The sequence below is a fragment of the Hyaena hyaena genome, unplaced genomic scaffold (genome assembly GCF_003009895.1).
Source record: "Hyaena hyaena isolate Hyena2069 unplaced genomic scaffold, ASM300989v1 scaffold_53, whole genome shotgun sequence".
NCBI classification, from domain to species: Eukaryota; Metazoa; Chordata; class Mammalia; order Carnivora; family Hyaenidae; genus Hyaena; species Hyaena hyaena.
This window is the reverse complement of record NW_024080686.1, coordinates 1388605-1410427: the sequence shown is the minus strand read 5'-3', so window position 1 is coordinate 1410427 and position 21823 is coordinate 1388605. Positions and strand designations below refer to the sequence as shown.

The following is a 21823-nucleotide window of genomic DNA, read 5'->3' as shown; positions in this document are numbered from 1 at the left end:
GCCCCTCGGAGTCCGCCCAGGGCGCTTTCTGCAGCCGTGCAGTGAACAAGGTAACGGGATCCTAACCCGACGAAGGATTCAAGACGACGGAGGCAGCCGGACGCGCCTCTGAGGGCCCGGTCGCGAGCTCCCGCCTCCTTCGCGGCGGTCACCCGGGGACACAGGCGAGGCCCGGATGGGTCGAGTCAGGCCGTCTCGGGCCGCTTCCGAGCAGGCGCCGGCCGCGCCCCTGGGGGACGCAGCAGGAGGGCGGAGGGGCGGCGAGGGGGCGGGGCGCCGGAACGGGGCGGGGCGAACGAAGGCCTCCCGGCATGCTGCGCAGCGCCGGGCTTCCGGCTGTGGGAGGTGCGGGGGGGGAGGGCGGGTGTCAGAGGCGGCCGGAAGCGGGCTGAACCGCCCTCCGCGAGCGTTGCCTGCGCTTCCGGGGACCTGGAGCCGAGCTCTAGAGTCTTCCGGTAGGCGGCGCGGGAGGAGAAGGAGTCTTGAGGGGCCGGGCCGGGCGGTTTCCCTTCTCTCCCAATGTGAGCAGTGTCTCGAGCCCCCCGTCAGGCGAAGGCTGCCCAGAGAGGTGGAGCCGGTGGCCGGGCCGGGAACATGAGGCAGTGTCTCCTCTTCCTGACCAGCGTGGTTCCTTTCGTGCTGGCGCCGCGACCTCCGGACGGGCCGGGCATCGGCTCCCCGCAGCGGCTCGGTAAAGACCCGGGAGAGTGGGCTAAGGCGCCCGGCGCCTGGAGCGCGCTGCTTTGGGGAGGTGCAGGGGAGCAGGACCACTCCGGTGTTTTGGGGCGGGCTACTGGAGGACGGTGGCGCGTCCCTAAGTTTTCGGTGCAGGAAGGGGGTGTGGCTCCCGGAGTTTAGGGAAGGTAGGAGGACCGGCTTGTCTTTGTGAATGGGAAAGGGATACTGGAAGGGCCCCCAGTGGTCTGACGCCCGAGTTTGTGTTTGGGGGGGTGTTTGAGAAAGAGAGAGGCGGGGGGGGGTGTTGGCTCGTGTTTGGGGAGGGAGATGTGGGCCGGGTCCCTGCCCTACTGAGGTGTTCCTACCGAAGCCGGGGTTGGAGGAGGGTAGGAAGGGCCCAGAGCCCCACAGCTCTCCCTGGCTCTCCAAAGCGACCTAGAATTTCGGCTGTAGGAGGTCCTTGCGTAGTAATCTGGTTGGAAGGCGGAGACTGGAGAACTCTTGAACTTGGGGTTTTGCGAACTTTTAAGCAGATACTTCTTTAAGTTGTAGCTTATTGGAGGTGCTGGGAGGGGGGCGCTTAAACCTACCAGGTCGACTCTTTGATGCTGCGTGGATGCCTTCCTTGCCATTTTAAAACAAAGAAATGATCAGGGATGACCAATTTGATCAGTTTTGAGTCCAGAAAGTAGAGGGTTCTCGCTTGGATTTTCTGAAGAGATGGGATTTTAAGGATGGACCTACATGAAGAGATGCCACGTTTGTGTCAACTTTCAGTGGGCTAGGGTCTTTTGCCTTCCAAAAGTTGACATGTAAGACAGTTTAATCAGTAATTACATATGAAACCTCGTTTTCCCAGTGTGCAAAGTTGATTTTTCATAGTCGTTTTGGTCCCCAGACCCCACCATGATTCCATATATGGTGTTATGAAGACTGAGATGCCTTGTGGGCTTTCTTTATAGCCAATTAAAACCTTCACGTTAGTTTACCTGGCGGTCCTTTTATTTAATGGGAAGAGATTGTAATTGACTGAGGATATTAAAGCTGTTGAGTGTCCTCACTTGAACAGCTGCTTTGTGGTTATCTCAAATTGAAATGGATTACAGGTGACTTTCTTTAATGAAAGACAAGGGAGCTTGTTAGGAAGGGCTGAGATGTGATAAGTCAGTACACACTGAAGGGAAATTTTCAGGTAGGGGTGGTCAGGATGGAGGCATAGGGTAGTGACCTACTTTGTATGCATAAATGTTAATAAAAGGAATGGGTATTTTGAGATATTAAAATTATATTTTCTCCAGTAGAACACAGCTGCTTCACTTTTATTAACACACTCTTGTTCATAGGTAGAAAATAAGAAGCAGGTGAATCCTAAGGGTGCACTGAGTGTGAAGGAAGACCTTACTTTCTAGATGAATCCTCCACAGCATTTACAGATCATAGAGGGTGTGTGTGTGTGTGTGTGTGTGTGTTTTGACTGTGTGCTTTTTATTTGTGAGGTGGCAACCACCAGTGCCAGAAAAATGTGTAGGCTTATCCATTTATTCACCAAATGTTAGAAGAACACGTACTGTATGCAGGTATCCACATGTGGCACTGGAAATAGGAAGATCAGATGATGTTTATCTTCAAGAAGCTTTTGCATTAGTGGAATAGAGAGATCCAAACAGATAATTCCGCAACACCATGGGGGAGACTGATACAGACCTCTTGGCAAGCATTGTTATCATGAAGAGGCACTGAACCGAGCCAGGGAAGGTTATCGAAAGCTCCCTGAGGGAGGTGATACCCGAGCCCAGACTTTTAAGTTAGGTAGGTGAAGAGGGAAAATAAGAACACTCCTGGTGGGGGCACTTAGAGACTGTAGAGTTGAAAGGAACCGTAGAGATCATGTTTTAGTTTTTAAAACAAAACAGCAGGAAAAAATGAATCTCAGAAAGGTGTAGTGAGGTGTCCCATTCTCATAGTGATCAATATATGCCTTGTGGGTTTTCTTTCTTTTGAAGGATGACACTGTGTGTGTGTGTTTGATGGCTTAGGATGTGATTAGTCGCTTAACCAAACCTTACTTAACATTTAGATTGAACTGGTCACGATCAAAGAATAGTTTTATAGTTAAACAGCATGGTTTATGGTCGCCTACTTATTCTATAAATGTTACTATAACCTCAGTATTACTTTTTTCTTTTTTTTAAAGTAAACTCTACCCCTGATGTGATGCTCAAACTCACAACCCAAGATCAAGAGTCGCATGCTTTACTGACTGAGCCAGCGACAACATTCTTTGAAGGATAGAAATAGATCTAGGATCCTGGCTTTTGGAGTACCCCATGGGACACCCAAGATGATTTGAATTGAACTGTTATGAATTGCATAATTCAGGAAAATTGAGTCATGTGAACTTAGTCATGATGATATCTTGTTGAAAGTTGCAGCTGGGGTGTATAAGTCTCACTCTGGTTTCAAAAGTGTTTTCCTTTTGTGTCACTTTTAATAAAAGAGGATGTAGTGGGTGGAGGGAAAAAATATAGGTCATAGATGAGGGATGAAGGTTTGTATCGGCAGCATTTTGAAATTTACCCTGAGGTTATTGGTGTGGGGATTCTCCATGTTGTGGTGCTTGTTTCTCATTATTGACCATTTTGCTCAATAGTTTGACATCTGGCTTCCTCTTTTGTTGTTAATTTTGCTTAGAGGCTGCATTTCTTTGAAACCGAAACACTTAACCACCTTAACTGCTCCAAGAGAGACTTCATGCCAGTCTTCTTTGAACTTGTCAAAGAGATAAAGTGTATTTCAGTGGGAGAAGTCCTTTTGGCCTTTACAGAGTTTTCCAGAACAGTAAGTGTAGATGTCTTCTGAGGCCAAGCGTGGTTGATTTTTGGGTTCTTTACCATTTTGTATTTGTGAGAGGTAGGGTTTTCAGTTAGAAGTATAATTTTAAGAAAGTCGGAAAAAAGATTGATAGAGGGAAGGAGGGGCCGGAGTAGAGAGTAGATTTTACTGAGGTAGGGAAGTGAAATCAAGTGCTTTTTAAAATATCCTTTAACTTAGTCCTAAAATTAACCAAGGAGATTGGTATCTCCCTCCCCACACTTTTCTATTCTTTTTCTTCTCCCCTTCTCTCCTTTCCCCTCCCCTCCCTTTTCTTCCTCTCTCCTCCTCTTTCTTCCCCTCCTCTTCCCGCTCCTTCCTTCCTTCCTTTCCTTTTCTTTTCCTTCTCTTCCCCTCCCCTCCCTTCCCTTTCTGCATGAGTTGTCGACTTTGACAAGTCTCATCTGCTGCCCTCCTTTCACTTACATTTGACTGTATTCTAATAATTAGTAGATCTGTATCTTTGACCTAGACTTGTTGTCTGAAGCTCCACACTCCTATATCCACCTCCCCACTTGATATTTCTATCTCCTTTTCACAGGCACTTCAGATATAAGTGCAAAACTACTTACCATCTATTTGTTTGATGAGAAGAAAGTATTGGATACGATGTTTAGGAATACAGTGTTGAGGCAGGCGTGCTGGAAATTGTGGAAGTAGTCTCATTGCCTAATTTGGATCTGCATCCCTTTCAGCTACAGAGCTATATGGACTGATCTCAGTTTTTGTAGAGGTTCCCTTGGGTTGTGTTGACTTTTTTTTGGGCTCAGAGTTTCCATGTGACTGGTCTTGAGGGATAATCTTGGCCCTGGTGAAGAATTCTTGATAAGGAATTATTGAGACAGCTCCTCCTCCACCACCCCTAACTGGTGTGTGCCCATAAGATGAAGTTTTTAGTTCCCGGACTCTGGGGTCCACTGCCCAACAGAGAGCGGCACTCTCCTTTTTCTCATCCTTTACCCCAGTGAGGGATATACCCACATCCGGAGCCTACTTCACAGTACTGGCCAGGCCACTCCCTTCCCCCGCATAATGTGGGGAGTCCTGAAGAGCAGTCAGGTCTCCTGTGTCTTCTGCACAAGCAGACTAAATACAGCAGGCCTGCCTTTTTCTTTTCCTCTTCTGACACCAGAAGTAGGAGCATGATACTCATGTGTCACCTTGGGGAACTCTGTACTCCACCCAGCAGAACAGGGGAGAGTAGGCAGAGGGCTATAGTGGTTCTGCATTATACTTGCAAGTTATGCAGTTTATTGCAAAAAGAAAAATTAAGTAAAAAGTCCATAAATGTTCCCAGACTCTTCTCCTACAACACTTGATTATTTAAAAATCGGTTTTATCTTAAAAGTGTTGGCTCCGGGCTTGATGAAAGAAGTATGGGTATAGTTTGTCATTCTATCAGTCAGTGGCCATAAAAGCAGATCCCAGAGATGAAACAGTTTGGGTGTAAAAGAAGGATGGAATGGAAGGTTGATCAGATCTGTAGATCATTTCATACCTGCACGGAGAAAGCCAGTTTCTGAAAGCCTGAAGCTCCAATTTTCTCCTCCTCCTTTGAGAACATCTAGAAGGAATGAAGTATCAGCTGCTTTTTACTGCTCATGTCAGTGTTGAAAATTGTACAAAACAGATTTGATTGATTACTCTGCCTAAAATCACTACGTGACATATCACTAACATAAACTGCAAATATATGATGACTAAATGCAGAAGAGTCTTATGTAAAGGAACAGTGTAATTGCAAACTATATAAGAAGCGAGATGTATGGAACTCCAGACTCTTTCAGCATCCAGCTGTCCCCTTCTGTCATTTCCTCCCCCCAACCTGCTCCTATTCGAGTTTTCTAGCTCAGTGAATGTGGTGCCACTCTCTACCCAAGTACCCATGCCAGAAACCTGGGGGTCTTTTCGTGATCTCTGTCTGGATGGCTTGGCCTCTTACTAGCTGATTTCCCAGACTCCGGTCTTGTTCCCCGTTAGGCCACTCTCCACACTGCAGTCACGTTGTAATTTCTTACAGCTGTTGCCTTACCTGCAGTCCAGAATCCTTAGTTTAGTTCCAAGGCCTTCCATGACCAAATTCTGCCTGCCTCCCGTCTCCCCGCCCTTCCTGTCTTCTGTGCCATTCACTACTCCAGCCTCAGTGAGTTGGTTTCATTTCCTTGAGTATTCTGCTCTGTGGACCTCAGCGTATATGTTAGATCCTCTCCGTAGAACCCTATCCTTTCTCTCTCTTGGTGGACTCAACCTTTTGGTCTTGACTTCAGTCCTGGTTCCCTAGGAAAGCAGCCTTGGCTTGCTAGCCAGGAGTCATGCTTCCGCTCGGTCCCTCCGTATGTTCTCACAACGTCCTCTCCCTGGGTATGTGACCTGCTTTATCATCTGTTTTTGTATGGTGACCTCTCCTCCAGTGTCATAATTCTATCGGAAATCCATTTCTCTCCATTATATCCCTAGTGTCTGGAAGGTGGGATATTTTCAACAAATGTTGAATAAGTGAGTAGGCGGCGTCTGGTGGAAGGGAGGAAAACAGTGCAAAATGTGTGTGCAGGCAAGGACGGGGGAGAGCTACAAAAGCAGTAGGGAGAACTAGACAGAGGAGGCCAAGTGAGGGCAGCCACAGCGTGTGGCAGAGAAGGGCAGGGTGGGGTGTAGGCGGTACCCAAATAAGGTAGTGCTCTAGTCTGACCCTTTGAATTGCGTCTGTTGTTTTCTCATTTTGTGTTTGTAGCCAGCTAAATGGAGGGAAAGGTTCAGTTGCTTACGAGACTGCTGGAAGAGCTTAGAAAGCAAGGAAGATGTTCTCATTGTAGGGTGCTCGGCGGCCATTGTGGAGTGCTAAGAAAGATCATTAAGTGGTTTATATTTAAGTTTATTGAGAGACTTAGATATGCATAAAAGATAAACTCTTGGGAAGTGTTTTCAGATTCTGTTGAAAAAGCTACTGAAAGTTGAGATGACCAGGGGGGTGGAATTTTGGAGGTGAAGTATGGTGGAATGCCAAGCATCTGAGAGGCTCCTTGCTGGTGAGGGCGGTAGTGAGAGCAGGTTCTCTGTGCACGAGGGGGGTGCGTTCACCAGCTTGTTGGGAGTGGTGCCAGGGCCTCCAGTGTGAGAGCTCTGCTCATTAGAATACGGCAGATTACAGCTGAAGCACATTACTTAGGTATTTTAAAGTACTTTAGCAAGCTACATTTTAAAGGTGCTTGTTATGAAAATATACCTAAAGATAACCAGTGATGTTACTCTCCTGCTCTTTCTTTTTTCGAGGCCTATTTTTATACATAGTTAAGATCATGCAATATGAATAGTTTTTTAAAACCTACTCTTGTTTATTTAATATTATAGTGTATTTTCCTGTCCTTAAAAACCTGTTGTTACCAGTGTTTTTAATGATTGTAGATTTTTTTTTGTAATTTTGAAGTGCTATAATTTATGTTTCTCAGTTTATTAATTTACCTTGTTTCTGATTCTTGTTCTTAAAATTAATGGAAGGGTGAACAAGGACTGTCTTTGTGCCTAAAGCTTTATCTTCACTTTGAGCTACTTCCTTGAGCCTAGTTCAGGGGTTCTCAAAGCTGAATGCATCACCATCACCTGGAAGACATGTTAAACACAGATCGCTGGGCCTCAACCCAAGGATTTCTGACTGAGTAGGACTGAGAAGAAGCCTGCAAACTGGCCTTTCTAACAAGTTTCTAGGTGGTGCTGCTGGTGTGGGGGACCACACTTTGAGAACAGCTGGCCTATCTTATTGACAATAACACTACAGTATTGAGGTTAAGTTTCGCAGCGAGTAGGAGTGATTATGATCTTGAATGAAACCGAATTCATGTACCAACCTGTACCAAGGAAGTTGAAGAGCTATAAAGGATTGTATCAGCATCGCAGCATTGAGGATTTGTGCAATTGGTGCACACAGCAGTGCTGTTCTTTGCAAGGTTCTATGCTGGGTGTTGTGAAGTAAGGATACTGTGAGTAATAAAACCCAGCTCCCTTTCGGCTGTTTTACAATCTGTGAGATGAGACAAATAGAACACAGAAGTGCTGGGAAAAAGTTATAAACAAAGAGCTACAGAATTCAGAGGGAGGCAGGGTTATATTTGGTTGACACATCAAAAAGTAGGAGGCTAAGAAGTAGAAGGTCCAAGAAGAGCTAGGATATTTTTTTTTTTAATTTTTTTTTTTTAATGTTTTATTTATTTCTAGGAGAGAGAGAGAGAGACAGCATGAGCAGGGGAGGGTCAGAGAGAGAGGGAGTCACAGATTGAAATAGGCTCCAGGCTCTGAGCTGGCAGTCAGCACAGAGCCCGACGCGGGGCTCGAACCCACGAACCGCGAGATCATGACCTAAGCGAAAGTCGGACGCTTAACCGTCTAAGCCACCCAGGCGCCCCAGAGCTAGGATATTTTTAAGGAGTTTCACAAGTATCACATCAATGAAGCTTGGGATTTTCAGCTGGACAAGCCCAAGTTCAAAGCTTGGTTCTGTGCTGCCTTAGCCTTGTGATGTTACTCTCTTTGAGTCTGTTTCTTCGTCTGTAAATGGGAATACTACTCCAGGTGTGTTGTGTAGATAATGTAATAAAAAACCCAGCAAGGTGTCTTGTATGTAGGAAGCACACACTCAAAAAAAATGTTGAATAGGGGCACTTGGCTGGCTCAGTCGGTAGAGCATGTGATTTTTGATCTTAGGGTCATGCGTTTGAGCCCCACGTTGAGGGTGGAGCCTACTTAAAAAAAATAAAAAATTGTTTTGAATAAGTGGCTGGCGTCTTGAAGGTTTTTCATTGGTACTGCTAAGTATAATAGTGAAAAATGCCAAATCACCAACAACCATCTATTGGGAAAAAAGTGATTAATGCCCTTTGAAACAGCTTTTCTGTGGATTAAAATTTAAAGGAAATTGTTGATGGAAAATCAGTGGTACCCCAAAATGTGAACTTTGCTGCCACTTTATTTAGTCTTATCTTGAGTAAAAGCCTTTAATGGACTTTGATAAAATTTACTCTCGGGGCACCTGGCTGGTTCCGTTGTTAGAGCTTACGACTCTTGGTGTCAGGGTCATGAGTTTGAGCTCCATGTTGGGCATGGTACCTACTTAAAAAAAAAAAAAAAAAAAGAAACTTACTTTCATTATATAACAACGTGCTTACCTCTTGGTTTCTTCAGGTTTGCCTTATTTAATAATGAAGCATCTTTCCTTCTTTGACCTTCTTCAATTGGCCCTGCCTACTGCCTGTCTTTGCTATCCTGCTTTAATGTCCATAGCCCCGACATACTGTGCCTTGCCTGTCTCTCCCACACCAAAATGAGTACTGCAGGAGACCAGAACTTTGCTTTATTTAATGCTGTTTCAGTACTTGGACTAGTACCTGGCACATAACAGTGAATAAATAAATTGGTGACTGAACCAGTTGAGGATAATTTAGGGGAAGAGGGAAGAGTTTTGGATCAATTCTTTTTAAAGTGGTTTTGTGGGCATATTGAACCTCAGTAACAATATATTTTAAGCTCTTGGTGTTGTATTTTAAGGACATTCTAAGTCCAGTGGAATGATTTTGAACACTGCTTCCGTAGTGATATTTGTTGAGAGAAAAGGAAAACATCAGCTCAAATAGTTTTACACGATTCCTTCAGACTTCAGTCACCAAAATGGTCTCCTAAAAACCCTCCTGATTTTGGAAGAGGTAGCCACGCTGGTGCTTAAAAGTGACTTACGTGGGTATTGTATACTTTGTAGTGTTTACTCTTGCTCTGTGCCAAATAAAAATGTTTTTGTGCATGTTTTATCTTTGGGGCATTGCATCTTTGCTTTTCTTGAATTCCAAGTCAGTCTGGTAAAATAATTAATGTTGGCTTTTTTTTTTTTTTTTTTCCAGGGATTAGTTTGGTCATATCACTTCTACGCATTCTGCTGTGTCTGTTGAGGGCAGCAGTAACAGGCATATCACCTGTTTTTTGCTCTCTAATTTGAAATACGTAATTTTTCTGTAAAAGATTTACTTTCAGTTTGCTCAGACCCTTAATACATTCGTTGCTGTTTCATACTACATACACATCAATTGCTAAAGAATTGATATAGCCGTGGTTAGCAGTGGTCAGGTTGAGTTGGCCACCATTATCTTAGAAATACTAAGCCGACAAGCCAGAAATGCCTTTAATTTAGAAGTTAGCTGGTTGAATAGCATGATACTCTTGGAGGTATCAAAGTTATTAGCTAGTATGAATATGAACTCATGTTCAGATTTTCCTAATTGTCATAAATCTCTTTCCACATTGATTTGTTTGACCTAGGATCCAGAAAGGTTGAGGTGCCTGGCTGGCTCAGTCGGTAGAGCATGTGACTCTTGATCTTGGGGTTGTTACTTCAAAATAAAATCGAAAAAAAAGGAGGTTCACCCATTGGCTTGCTTGATGTATTCTTGTCTGTAGTAGTTCGCTTTCTCTGTGAGGGATAAATTCCAGGACCCCTGTGGTGGATGCCTGAAACTATCCATAGTACCAAGCCCTGTGATATATTGTGTTTTTTCCTGTATGACTTACCTATCATAAAATTTCATTTATAAATTAGGCAGAGTAAGAGATTAACAACAGTAATAATAAAATAGAACAATTATAACAATGTACTGTAATAAAAGTTATGTGAATGTGGTCTCTCCCCAAATCTTTTTTCTTAATTAAAAAACATTGGTTTTTTTTTTTTAAGTAAGCTCTGTGCCCAACCTGGGGCTTTAACTCACAACTCCAAGATCGAGTCGCAGGATATGCCACCTGAGCCAGTGAGACCCCCCTCCTCGAGTCTTATTTTACTGAACTTACCCTTCTTGTGGTGATGTGAGATGAGAAGCTGCAAACACATTAAGATGAAGTAAGGTGGATGATTCAGGCCTTTTGAGTGTTAGGCTACTGTGTAGTGACCTTCTGAAGGTAGGTCAGGAGGGTCATGTGCTTCGAGACCTCAGCTGGCCTCGGGGAACTGAAAACCGCAGATAAGGCAGGACTGCTGTGCTATGTCTCCGCCTCTGCCGTCTTTCCCATACCGTTTATTTCCTGAAGAAATTGGGTCATTTGTTCTGTAGGAATTCTGACATTCTGGGTGTGGCTGATTGCTTCCCAAGGTTGTTAGTTAATTGGGCAATCTAATCCCTTTATATCTTAAAAACTGGAAGTTAGGTTTTGATTAAATTCAGGTTCAGTTTGTGTTTTTTTGCCTTTTATTTTTTTGGGAAGAATGCTTCATAGGTTGTGCTTAGCACTTCACAGTGCATCAGGAGGAGTTGTCAGAACTTGTCATTTTAGTGATACTACAGTTGATTAGTAAGTTTAGGTGTTAATAACCTTTTTACCTTTATTTCAGAAAAGCTTGATTCTTTACTCTCAGACTACGATATCCTCTCTTTATCCAATATCCAGCAGCACTCAGTAAGAAAACGGGATCTACAAGCCTCAACACATTTAGAAACACTACTAACTTTTTCAGCCTTGAAAAGGTAATTTGAATTATTTATAGAAAAATACTGGGGCAATGAGGGACTTAGTTTGCCAGAAGTAGAAAAATAAGGGTGTTTACTGAGGTCTTAGGAAGTTTTAAAGATTTTAAAGATTTGTAATTGATATAATTACAGTCAGTCATGATTCTTAATACTGCTTATTCTAAATAAAATTCATAGTGATGATTATTAAAAACAAGCAAATGGATATTTCAAAGGTATTAATGATGGTAATAATGTTTATGGGATGGATTCTGACAAAGGATTTTGATTGATGGAATGATTTATAATACCTCAAATTTTTTGTGCTACTTTAGAACCATCAGCTATGTACTAAATATTATCTTTATATGTGAAGATACTAAAGTTTAGAGGTAAAGGATTTGTGCAGGACCCCACAGCCTAGTGGTAAGGTGGATGTAGAATTCAGTGCTCTGTGTATATTGAATTTCTCTTACGTTGTAGCATAAATGGGGCAGTAAGTTTACTTTCTCTTATGTTTTGCAGGTTTAAATCTATCAGAATATTGCAGACTTCTTTCTAAAGTTTTTAGGGAGCTTACTAATATCAAAACAAACACTGAGAGAATATAAATGAACTGAATCATTCTATATTCATAGGTTAGACCTTCCCTCACAAATATTTAAAATGACTTTTTAATGTTTTAATTTTGAGAGACAGAGGATGAGTGGGGGAGGGGCATAGAAAGGAGGAGACACAGAATCTGAATCAGGCTCCAGGCTCTGAGCTGTCAGCAAAGAGCCCGACAACACAGGGCTAGAACTCATGAACTGTAAGATCTTGACCTGAGCTGAAGTTGGATGCTCAACCGACTAAGCCACCCAGGCATACCCCCCACCAACAAATATTTTAAAAAAGGAAAGTAATACATACACCTGGTTTAGAAAGCAAACTATGAAGGGTATAAGAAGTTTTCACTTCCTCCTCAGTCAAACTTCCCAGATCCAGAGAGGTTTCCTATATAAACATCTAAAAGCTTCTACATCATATTTTTGGTCTATAGATCTGTATACATATAGGTGATATGGATAAGTAGATTTACCTCATTTTTAACAGCTGCATAATATTCCTTTGCATAGAATTATAACTGTTTATTGGCTAGTAACCTACAGAGAGATACGTTTAACCACTGAAGTGATTTTTTTTCTGTAGCAAATAATGTAATATCTGTGTGAATATACCTTGCCTTGGTATTTTTATGGGCTGCATTCCTGAAAGGAGAATGGGTCAAGGATATATATACTATAAATGTTTACTGATATTACCATACTTCTTCCCAGCCCAGTTTATTCTTATAGCAGGAGTATATGAGTTTACCCATTTCCAATAAAGTTTTATTAGCTTTTACTTTTTGTCCCTTTGAAAGAGGATGGTATCTCATAGTTGTTTTGATTTTCATTCTTTGTGAAATTGAGCATCTTTTCATGTGTAAGTCATTTTTCTGTGTCTACCATTTTTTTTTAATTAAAAAAAATGTTTTATTTATTTTTGGGAGAGAGACAGTGTGAGCAGGGGAGGGTCAGAGAGAAAGGGAGACACAGAATCCGAAGACAGGCAGCACCGAGCCTGATGCGGAACTCGAACCCATGAACCGTGAGATCATGACTTGAATCAAAGTCAGACCCTCAACTGACTGAGCCACGCAGGCGCCCTTGTGTCTGCCTTATCATACCCTTTTACCATTTTTCTGTTGGATTAATTCTTTTGGTTACTGAATCAGAGTCATGCTTAGCATATTTATCATTTATCATATGGGTACATGATATTTTATGCAAATATATTTTCTAGTGTCTTTTTGTTTTTCCTAGTTATTGCCATCATCCTTAGATTATCTATTTTTGAATAATTTCTTTCTGTTAAGAGTTCATGTCAATATATTGCAATATTGGTGATAGAGCTTCCAGACCTGTAGCAAATTTGAGCAGAGTGGTGATGATAATATAGTTTATCAGTTGCTTATTTTGTGTAATTTACTTCAGTAGGCACTTTGCTTATCTCTAATTCTCACCGTACTCCACAAAAAAATTTTTGTCAATCTCTGGGGGAAAAAAATGGAGACTCGGAGAGGTTGGGTAATTTGCCTAAGGTCATTCAGCTAGTAAGTGGAAGATAAAGGATTTGATTACATGCCTATGTTATTTCTGCTGTGCTGATGGAGATTTTGGTGAGGGAGTGGATGGAGTAGTAAGAGATGAATAGGATCAAAGGATGAGGGGACAATGGCAAAATAAGAAAATTTAGCATTCTAGTTTTTTGTTTTTGTTTTTGTTTTTTTATAAATTAGGTTTGAGGTACCTCATAGAATCTTTTCTGTAGAGGAAAATACTCCCGTCACCTTACGTATTCTTTCATTTCATAGATGTCATTTATTCAGTAAGAAAATGTTCAACAGTACCTACCTATTATCATCTCTCTCTATAAGGCAGCAGAGAAATTTGTAATATAGTTTACAGAGTTTCCATCTCAAATGTTTAAGTGGAAATGTATCTAACAATGTATGATAACTTTGGACCAGGTACTTTAAAATAGTTGATTTCATTTAACCCTGAAAACCATTCAGTTAGTAGGTGGTATTATTTTCATTTATAGATGAAGATACTTAGGTTCAGAGCTTAAGGTCAAGATCAAGCATGGAGTAAGTGGTAGAGACAGGATTTGAACTAGGTTTGTTAGACTCCAAAGCCCCCACCCTTTCCTTTCTGTTACACTGTTATTAAAAGAAAAAAAATTTAAGATATTTGAAATGATCAGTTTATATAGAGCTGAACTTACCAGTGTGAAGTTACTCATTACTTGATGGTGATGGTAAACGATTAGATTTCTGGTTTTAGATAGTAAAAGAGTAATTTAAACCAAGATCATAAAATTAAATGTATATATGACTATTATGTTAGCGGTTGAAAAACATGGAACCACTGAGAAATTTTAAGAGGAGTTAAAAAGTAGTTTTATGAAGAAAAACTGTTTGAAATTTGCCTAGAAGTTACATTTCCTCTGTTTTATAAATCAAAAAATACTATTATTCTAAAGAAATGAAAAAGTTAAAAATATTGTTTTGTTTTAGTATTTATTTTTTTAATATTTATTTTTGAGAGAGAGAGAGAGAGAGAGAGAGAGAGAGAGGGTGAGAGCAGGGGAGGACAGAGAGAGACAGAGACACAGGATATGAAGCAAGAAGCTCCAGGCTCCGAGCTATCTGCCCAGAGCCCGACATGGGGCTCGAGCCGTGAGATCGTGACCTGAGCTGAAGTCAGATGCTTAACTGACTGAGCCACCCAGGTGCACCTGTTTTAATACTTTTTGATAATGTTACATTTAAAAAGATTTAAGTATTTGTTCCTCTTAAAAGTGAAATATCTCCAATTACTTGAAGGGGGCTAGAACTGATAAAGAAATGGAAGCGATCCATATCCAGCTAAATGGAATATTGAAATTAGATACAAGGTGCAAACTTCCAGTTATAAATAAGTCTTGGGGATATAATGCACAGCATGGTGACTGTGCTTAGCATATATGATAGTTGCTAAGAGAGTGGATCTTAAAAGTTCTCATCATAAGAAAACAAATTTGTAACTCTATGAGGGGACATTTAATTAGTCGTTATATAATCTCTACAGAAAAAGAGGAAAATACTGTTAATTCAAGTGGATTAACACTGGTTTGTAGCTACCATAAATCCTTAAAACGGAGAGAAATGAGGGTGTCTCTAATTACGTGATCTCACATAGTTTTGGGAGGATAAAGCAAGTTATAAATTGACTGACCCATCCCGTCGGAGGTTTTATAGCTCAAGAGTGAAGACTGGAATGTCAAAAAACAGTTTTACCATTTCTTGGTCCTTGTCTTTACAGAAGAGCAGGTTTTTAACGTAGAAAACAAAGAGTGCAAGTCCAATGATTTTTCTGGAAAGAACAGTCAATAAAAGTAATGTTGAGACTGTTAGAGGGCTCTGAGACTAAATAATAAGTCATTTATAATAAGATGCTTCTCCTTTCAGAGTCCTCAGCATAACGGACAGGGAAAAAATCATAGCTGTGAATGTGTGGGAAGATGTGTTTTAGGATAACAGGAGAAAATGTTCCAAGAATTTCTGAAATAATGTCCTATTGTCTCTCCCTCTGACCATTGAAAAACCACAAGCAAACTAAAATTACTTTGTTATGCACAAAAAGTTAAAAATATTTGTTACCATGGAGACAGTCCCAGTCTGGCTTCTTTTTGGCAGCTCGGACTACGCATACCCATAGGGAATTAACATTTCATGGTTTTAACCCCCCACCTGACACAGTTTGTTCCTGTGGTTGAGATGAATCACATCTTTATCTTTGGCGTTCGTGGGCACACTGAAAGGGTAAATAATAATTGAAAAATTCTTGCTCACCACACCCAGGTTTTATGTCAGGACTGAAACTGGTAGAAAACAAAAGAATATTAAGCCAGCTAAGGAACTGGCACATGTATTTTAATGTCTGTGTTGGGTACCTAATATTTACTTTCCTGATAGTAATTGTGGATTAATTTCTTTCAAGATGGGTTCTCTTTAGGAGGAGGAAAGAAAAGCATGAGTGCTTTTAAATATAGCAAGTAGCATTTAATAATTTTGCACAGCAGTGAGACCTGCTCGATTACTAGAGTCAGGGTGGTACAGGCTTCTGAAATAAACCAAGTTCAGTGTCCAGTTTCCTCATTTACTAGCCGTGTAACCTTGAGTATGTTGATGAACCTCCAGCCCTCAATTTCTACCGTGTGAAGTGGAGATAGTATAAAGAAAGCATGTGGTGCTGAGTAGGTATTCAGTAAGTGGCGTCTGATACTATCAGTCTTTGATAAATTTTTCAGACAAGCAGGATTAACTTAAAGTATTGAGATGTGTGTTTTCTTATTCTTAAAATTTTTTAAAAATGTTTATTCATTTTTGAGAGAGAGCATGAGCAGAGACAGAGATAAAGAATCCGAAGCAGCCTCCAGGCTTTGAGCTGTTGGTATAGAGCCCAACAAGGGGCTCAGACCCACAAACCGTGGGGTCATGACCTGAGCCACAATCGGATACTCAACCAATGGAACCACCCAGGCGCCCCTTGTTTGCCAGATTCTTACAGTTAAAAGAAATTCGTCTGTTCATCTTTATCAGGGATATAACACTAAGTACCTAGTAAAGTAGTAGTCATTACTTGCATAGTTGTTTATTATTGTCAACTTTCTTGACAGCATTTTTCTTCTTTTTTCTAAAGAAACTTTAATTTCATGTTCTTAAAGTTTTATGTGCAAATTTTATGTGCTTTGAGTAAACTATGGATGCGTTCTTTCTTTAGGCATTTTAAATTATACCTGACCTCAAGTACTGAACGCTTTTCGCAGAATTTCAAAGTCGTGGTGGTAGATGGTAAAGATGAAAGTGAGTACGCCGTCAAGTGGCAGGACTTCTTCAGTGGACACGTGGTCGGTTAGTATGGAGCTCGTTTGTGTGCCCTTGTGTCCAGGGCCTCAGGGGTCTGGGTCTCGTTGGATTGCCTGTTCTTTTTTGGTGGGAGGAAGAAAGGGTGTCAGAGAAGTGCCATTCTTTGTTTTATTTGAGGTATGGAAGTTTGAAGCTGGGAACATTCAGACAGGAAGAAACGGGTATTATCCAGTACGTATACTGTCTTTTTAAGTGATTAAAATTAATTTCCTCCCAGGTGATGAGAATTTAAACTCCTCTTGTCTCCAGGAAAGGATTATAGGCTTCTCTGATGGGATTTTAAACAGGGAAGCTAGAAGATGAAATAATTGACTTTATGATCCTGTTAAGTATTTATTTAAGACAATATATCAAACAGGGAATTGTGGTCTACTTCTCAAACTTTCTCTGCAGAAAAAAGAAATGGCATTAAAATCTGCAATTATTGCAGTTCAAACCCTGTATATTCCAGATCATGCTTTCTGCCTCCTCTTAGTTCTTTCTTAACCAAAAGTAGGTAAAGTTATTCAGGAAGAACATCTACACATTTGTTTTTGGTTTTGTTCTGTAACAAACTCTAGATAATTCTTACAAGAGGACTGAGGGAAAGAGAAAGGTTTTAAATGAGTTGAGGCTACTCTTTCAGAGTGTGAATATCTTGCTCCTTGCTGGGGCCTGTGTTTCTTTGGTGTAGATTTCTACAGTCCCTAGGCAAACTCCACTGTGATGAAGGGGTTGGTTGATTTTTATTGACAGTAGTGTATAGTTTATTTTTTGATATAAGTATTTCTTAAAGATGGAATTCTTTTTTCTTATAAAGGTGAGCCTGACTCTAGAGTTCTAGCCCACATAGGAGATGATGATATTACAATAAGAATCAACACAGATGGAGCAGAATATAATATAGAGGTAAATCTGTGAATTTTTTTTGGAGGGGAGCTGTTAAAAGAAACCTGTTTCTCATTTGTTTTAAGAAGACTGAGGTCTTTGGGGCACCTGGGTTGCTCGGTCTGTTAAGTGTCTGACTCTTGATTTCAGCTCAGGTTATCACCTCACAGTTCGTGAATTCGAGCCCTGAGTTGGGCTCTGTGCTGACAGTGCAGTACCTGCTTGGGATTCTCCCTCCCTCTCTCTCTGTCTCTCTCTCTCTGCCGCTCCCCTGCTTGTGCTCATGCTCTCTCCCTCTCAAAATAAATAAACTTAAAAAAAAAAAAAATCAACTTAAAAAAAAGACAAAGGTCTTTAATTATGCTTACTTTTCCCCTTGTATTTGAAGTTTTTACCAGTGAAGTAAATGATCATGATTTTTTTATAGTAAAGAAGGTAGTAGTTTTTACATGTCTGAGAGGCTGCCATAAGATGCATCCTATATTTCTTTTTTTATTTTTTTAAGTTTAATTTTTTTAATGTTTATTTTTGAGAGAGAGCGTGGGTGCACGTGCATATGAGGGAGGGGGAGAGAGATAGGACAGGGGATCTGAAATGGGCTGTGTGCTGACAGCAGTGAGCCTGATGTCAGGCTTGAATTCATGAACTGTGCAGTCATGACCTGAGCCAAACCGACTGAGCCACCCAGGTGCCCCCTTTTATTTATTTATTTTGTTTATTTATTTAGGGGTACCTAGGTGGCCCAGTTGGTTAAGCATCCCACTCTTGATTTTGGCTCAGGTCATGATGTTATGGTCACAGGATCTAGCCCCACATTGGAGCCTGCTTGGGATTCTCTCTCTCCCTCTCTCTCTGCCCTTCCTCACTCGCGCGTGTGTGTGTGCGCGCACGCATGCTTGCATGCGCCCTCTCTCTCTCTCTGTAAATAATTAAATAAAATTAAAATAAATTTATTTTGAGAGAGAGAGCGAGAGCACGAGTGGGGCGGCAGGGAGAGAATCCCAAGCAGGCTCTGCACTGTCAGTGCAGGGCCCAGCGCAGAGCTCGAACTCCTGAACCTCCAGATCATGACTTGAGCCAATGTCAAGAGCCAGACGCTTAACTAACTGAGCCACCCAGGTGCCCCTGATGTTTATAGACTTTATTGCATAATTCTTATCTGCACATACCTTGATATAAAAATTATTGTATAAAATCTCAGACATAAGAGTAAACAGGGAAACGTATATATCTTATTTTTAACACTTCACCATTAAACATTTTAAGCCATCAGTAATTTTATTGCCAAATCTTGCTATTTATGTGTAAATAAGTCTACGTTAAAACCTTAATCATAAGATGATTGTTTGGATCTTTAATTATGCTTACTTTTCCCTGTATGGGTTGGTTGGTTAATCATCTGACTCTTGGTTTTGGCTCAGGTTTTGATCTCCCCATTCTTGAGATCCACATCGGGCACTATTCTGGCAGTGCAGAGCCTGCTTGGGATTCTCTCTCTCCCCCTCTCTCATTCTGCCCTTCCCCAACTTTCGCGTGCACCTGTGCGTGCACACATGCAATCTCTGTTCCTTTCTAAATAATAAACATTAAAAAGAAAATAGATGGGGGCGCCTGGGTGGCTCAGTTGGTTAAGTGTCCGGCTTCGGCTCGGGTCAGATCTCATGGTTCATGGGTTCGAGCCCCGCATTGGGCTCCGTGCTGACAGCTCAGAGCCTGGAACCTGTTTCAGATTCTGTGTCTTCCTCTCTCTCTGCCCCTCCCCTGCTCATGCTCTGTCTCTCTCTGTCTCAAAAATAAATAAACTATTAAAAAAAAAAAAGAAAATAGATGGTTCCCCCTCCTTTTGCTTTGAAAATGTTCAGATTTACAGAAGGGTTTTGTAGATATCCCGTGACCTTTCATTAACTGGTAGCATACTACCGTGTTTGCTTTATTCTTTTTTTCCCCTCAAAGGGAAAATAAGTTTCAGACGTCATGACAGTTTGCCTCTAAGTGCTTCAGTGTACGTCTCCTAACATTAAAGGTTCTCTTCTACACAGCCACAGTGAAAATAACACACCTGAGAAAATGAAAGTAATTCTGTAGCATTATCTAATAATGTATTCAAAATCTCTAGTCATCCTCAAAATCTCCTTCATTGATGTTTTTGCCCCAATTTAGGGTCCACTTAAGATTCTTCCCTCTTTTTTTTTTTTTAAAAAAAATTTTTTTTTTAATGTTTTTTTTTAATTTATTTCTAGGAGAGAGAGAGAGAGAGACAGCATGAGCAGGGGAGGGTCAGAGAGAGAGGGAGTCACAGACTGAAACAGGCTCCAGGCTCTGAGCTGGCAGTCAGCACAGAGCCCGACGCGGGGCTCGAACCCACGAACCGCGAGATCATGACCTAAGCGAAAGTCGGACGCTTAACCGACTAAGCCACCCAGGCGCCCCAAGATTCTTCCCTCTTAATTAGTTGTTCATCAGTTGACTTTGGCAACTTGTTAATGGTGATGATAGGACTTGCTTCTATTAGTAATAGTAAGTACTTTTATCTTGAAATCTTAATATATATATTAACTGGATTCATTATTTTATATTTTTTTTAGGATAAGTATATCAGTATTTTACCCAATGAAAAAAATTATGTTTGGGTAAGTTACTTTTTGAAGGCACATAGTAGGTACAGTTGAGGTTTGAGCCAAGATATCTCTGATCCCAAAGCCTGCTATCTTTTTCTGTGTTAGACTGGCCATGTTAGGAAACTCTTAATATAAATTTAGAGATGTTTGATCCAGAAGACAACATTTTTTTCTCTCTTCCTATTTGTCGGCCAAATGACAGTCCCTACAACCAAGGAGTTGATTAGGTAACTTTTTGAGGTTTCTGCTAGCCCTGTGGTTCATTATCTCTTTCTTTCTTTTTAAGTTTTATATTAGCATGAGTAGGGGAGAGGAGCGGGGGTGGGGTGGGGTGGGGGGGGTGAGAATCTTAAGCAGGCTCCATGTCAGTAAGGAGCTTGACATGGGGCTTGATCTTGCAACCCTGGGATCATGACCTGTGCTGAAATCAGGTCGGACACTCAACTGACTGAGCCATCTAGGAGCCCCACTGGCTCATTGTTTCTTAGATCTACTTCATACATGGATTATGAAAGAAGATAGACACACACAAACACACACACGACCGTTGAACAACATGGATTTCAACTGCCTGGGTCCACTATATGCAGGTCTTTTTCAATAAATATATTAGAAAAATTTTTTGGAGATTTGATAGTTTGAAAACACGGATGAACCATGTGGCATAGAAATACTGAAAAAATTAAGGCAAAATTGGGTATTGTAAGAATATGTATACAATACGTGTAATATACAAAATATGTGAATCAACTGTTTATGCTGTTGTTGAGGCTTCTGGTCAGGAGTAGGCTGTTAATATTTGTTTTGGGGGCATCAGAAGTTACATGTGCTGGATTTTCAATTGCATGGGGGTCAGTGCTCCTAATTCCTGCGTTGTTCTAGAGTCAGCTATATTTAACAGCTTTATTGAGATAAAATTCACGTTTATAAAGTTCACACATTTAAAGTATGTACTTCATTGGCTTTTAGTGTACCGCAGGCAGCCATCACCACTCAGCAGTGTTGGAGCAGTGCCGTCACCCCGAGGAGAAACACTGTGCTCTTCAGCTGCCCCCCACCCTTTGCCCCCAGCTTCCCTAGACCCAGGGAACCACTAATCTGGTTAGATTTGGTTGGTCATTCATATAAATGGAATCACAATACGTGGTCTTTTGAGATTGGCTTTTCTCATGTAGAATGTTTTTTATTTTTTAAAATTTTCTATAATTAAAAAAAAAAATTATTTGAAAGAGCACAAGTCAGGGGAGGGGCAGAGAAAGAGAGAGAGAGTCCCAAGCACGGTCAGCACAGAGCCCCATATGGGCTTGAACCATGAACTGTAAGGCCATGACTGGGGCCTAAGTCAGACGCTTAACTCACTGAGCCCCCAGGTGCCCTCACTTAGAATGTTTTCAGGGTCCATCCATGTTGTAGCTTGTGTCAGGACTTCATTTCTTTTTATTGTCAAATATAGTATATTTTATGGCTGTCACATTGTGCTTATTCATTCATCAGTTGGACATTTGGGTTGTTTTCACTTTTTTGGGGTCTTAATGCTGTTATGAACATTTATGAACAAAAGTTTTTGTGTGAGTATGTATGTATTTTCAGTTCTCTCGGGTTTATAGTAGGAGTGGAATTCTGGGCCATATGGTATCTCTGTTAACGTTTTGAGGAACTGCCACACTGTCTTCCCTAGTGGCTGCTCTTTACATTCTACCGTTTTACATTCCATAGTATGTGAGCCTTCTGACTTCTCCACATCCTCACCAGTACTTGTTATTATTTGTCTTTGATTCTAGCCATCCTAGTGGATGTGAGTTGTGTTCTGTGGTTTA

General features: G+C 41.2%; 1 protein-coding gene across 2 annotated transcripts in view; it reads left to right on the top strand.

Moving 5' to 3' along the window:
* Positions 1–403: 403 nt before the first annotated feature.
* ADAM17 (ADAM metallopeptidase domain 17) overlaps positions 404–21823 on the top strand; it is a 52573-nt gene continuing 31153 nt past the window's right edge. Inside the window, exons 1-4 of one of the 2 annotated variants that reach the window (XM_039231019.1) lie at positions 404–691; positions 10910–11042; positions 16376–16506; positions 17321–17409. In XM_039231019.1, coding sequence (XP_039086950.1) covers positions 595–691; positions 10910–11042; positions 16376–16506; positions 17321–17409 — 450 coding nt within the window. In that variant the 5' untranslated portion in view covers positions 404–594. Of the gene's footprint in view, positions 692–10909; positions 11043–16375; positions 16507–17320; positions 17410–21823 lie in introns of those variants that run through there. The other variant, XM_039231020.1, reaches the window with a different exon arrangement.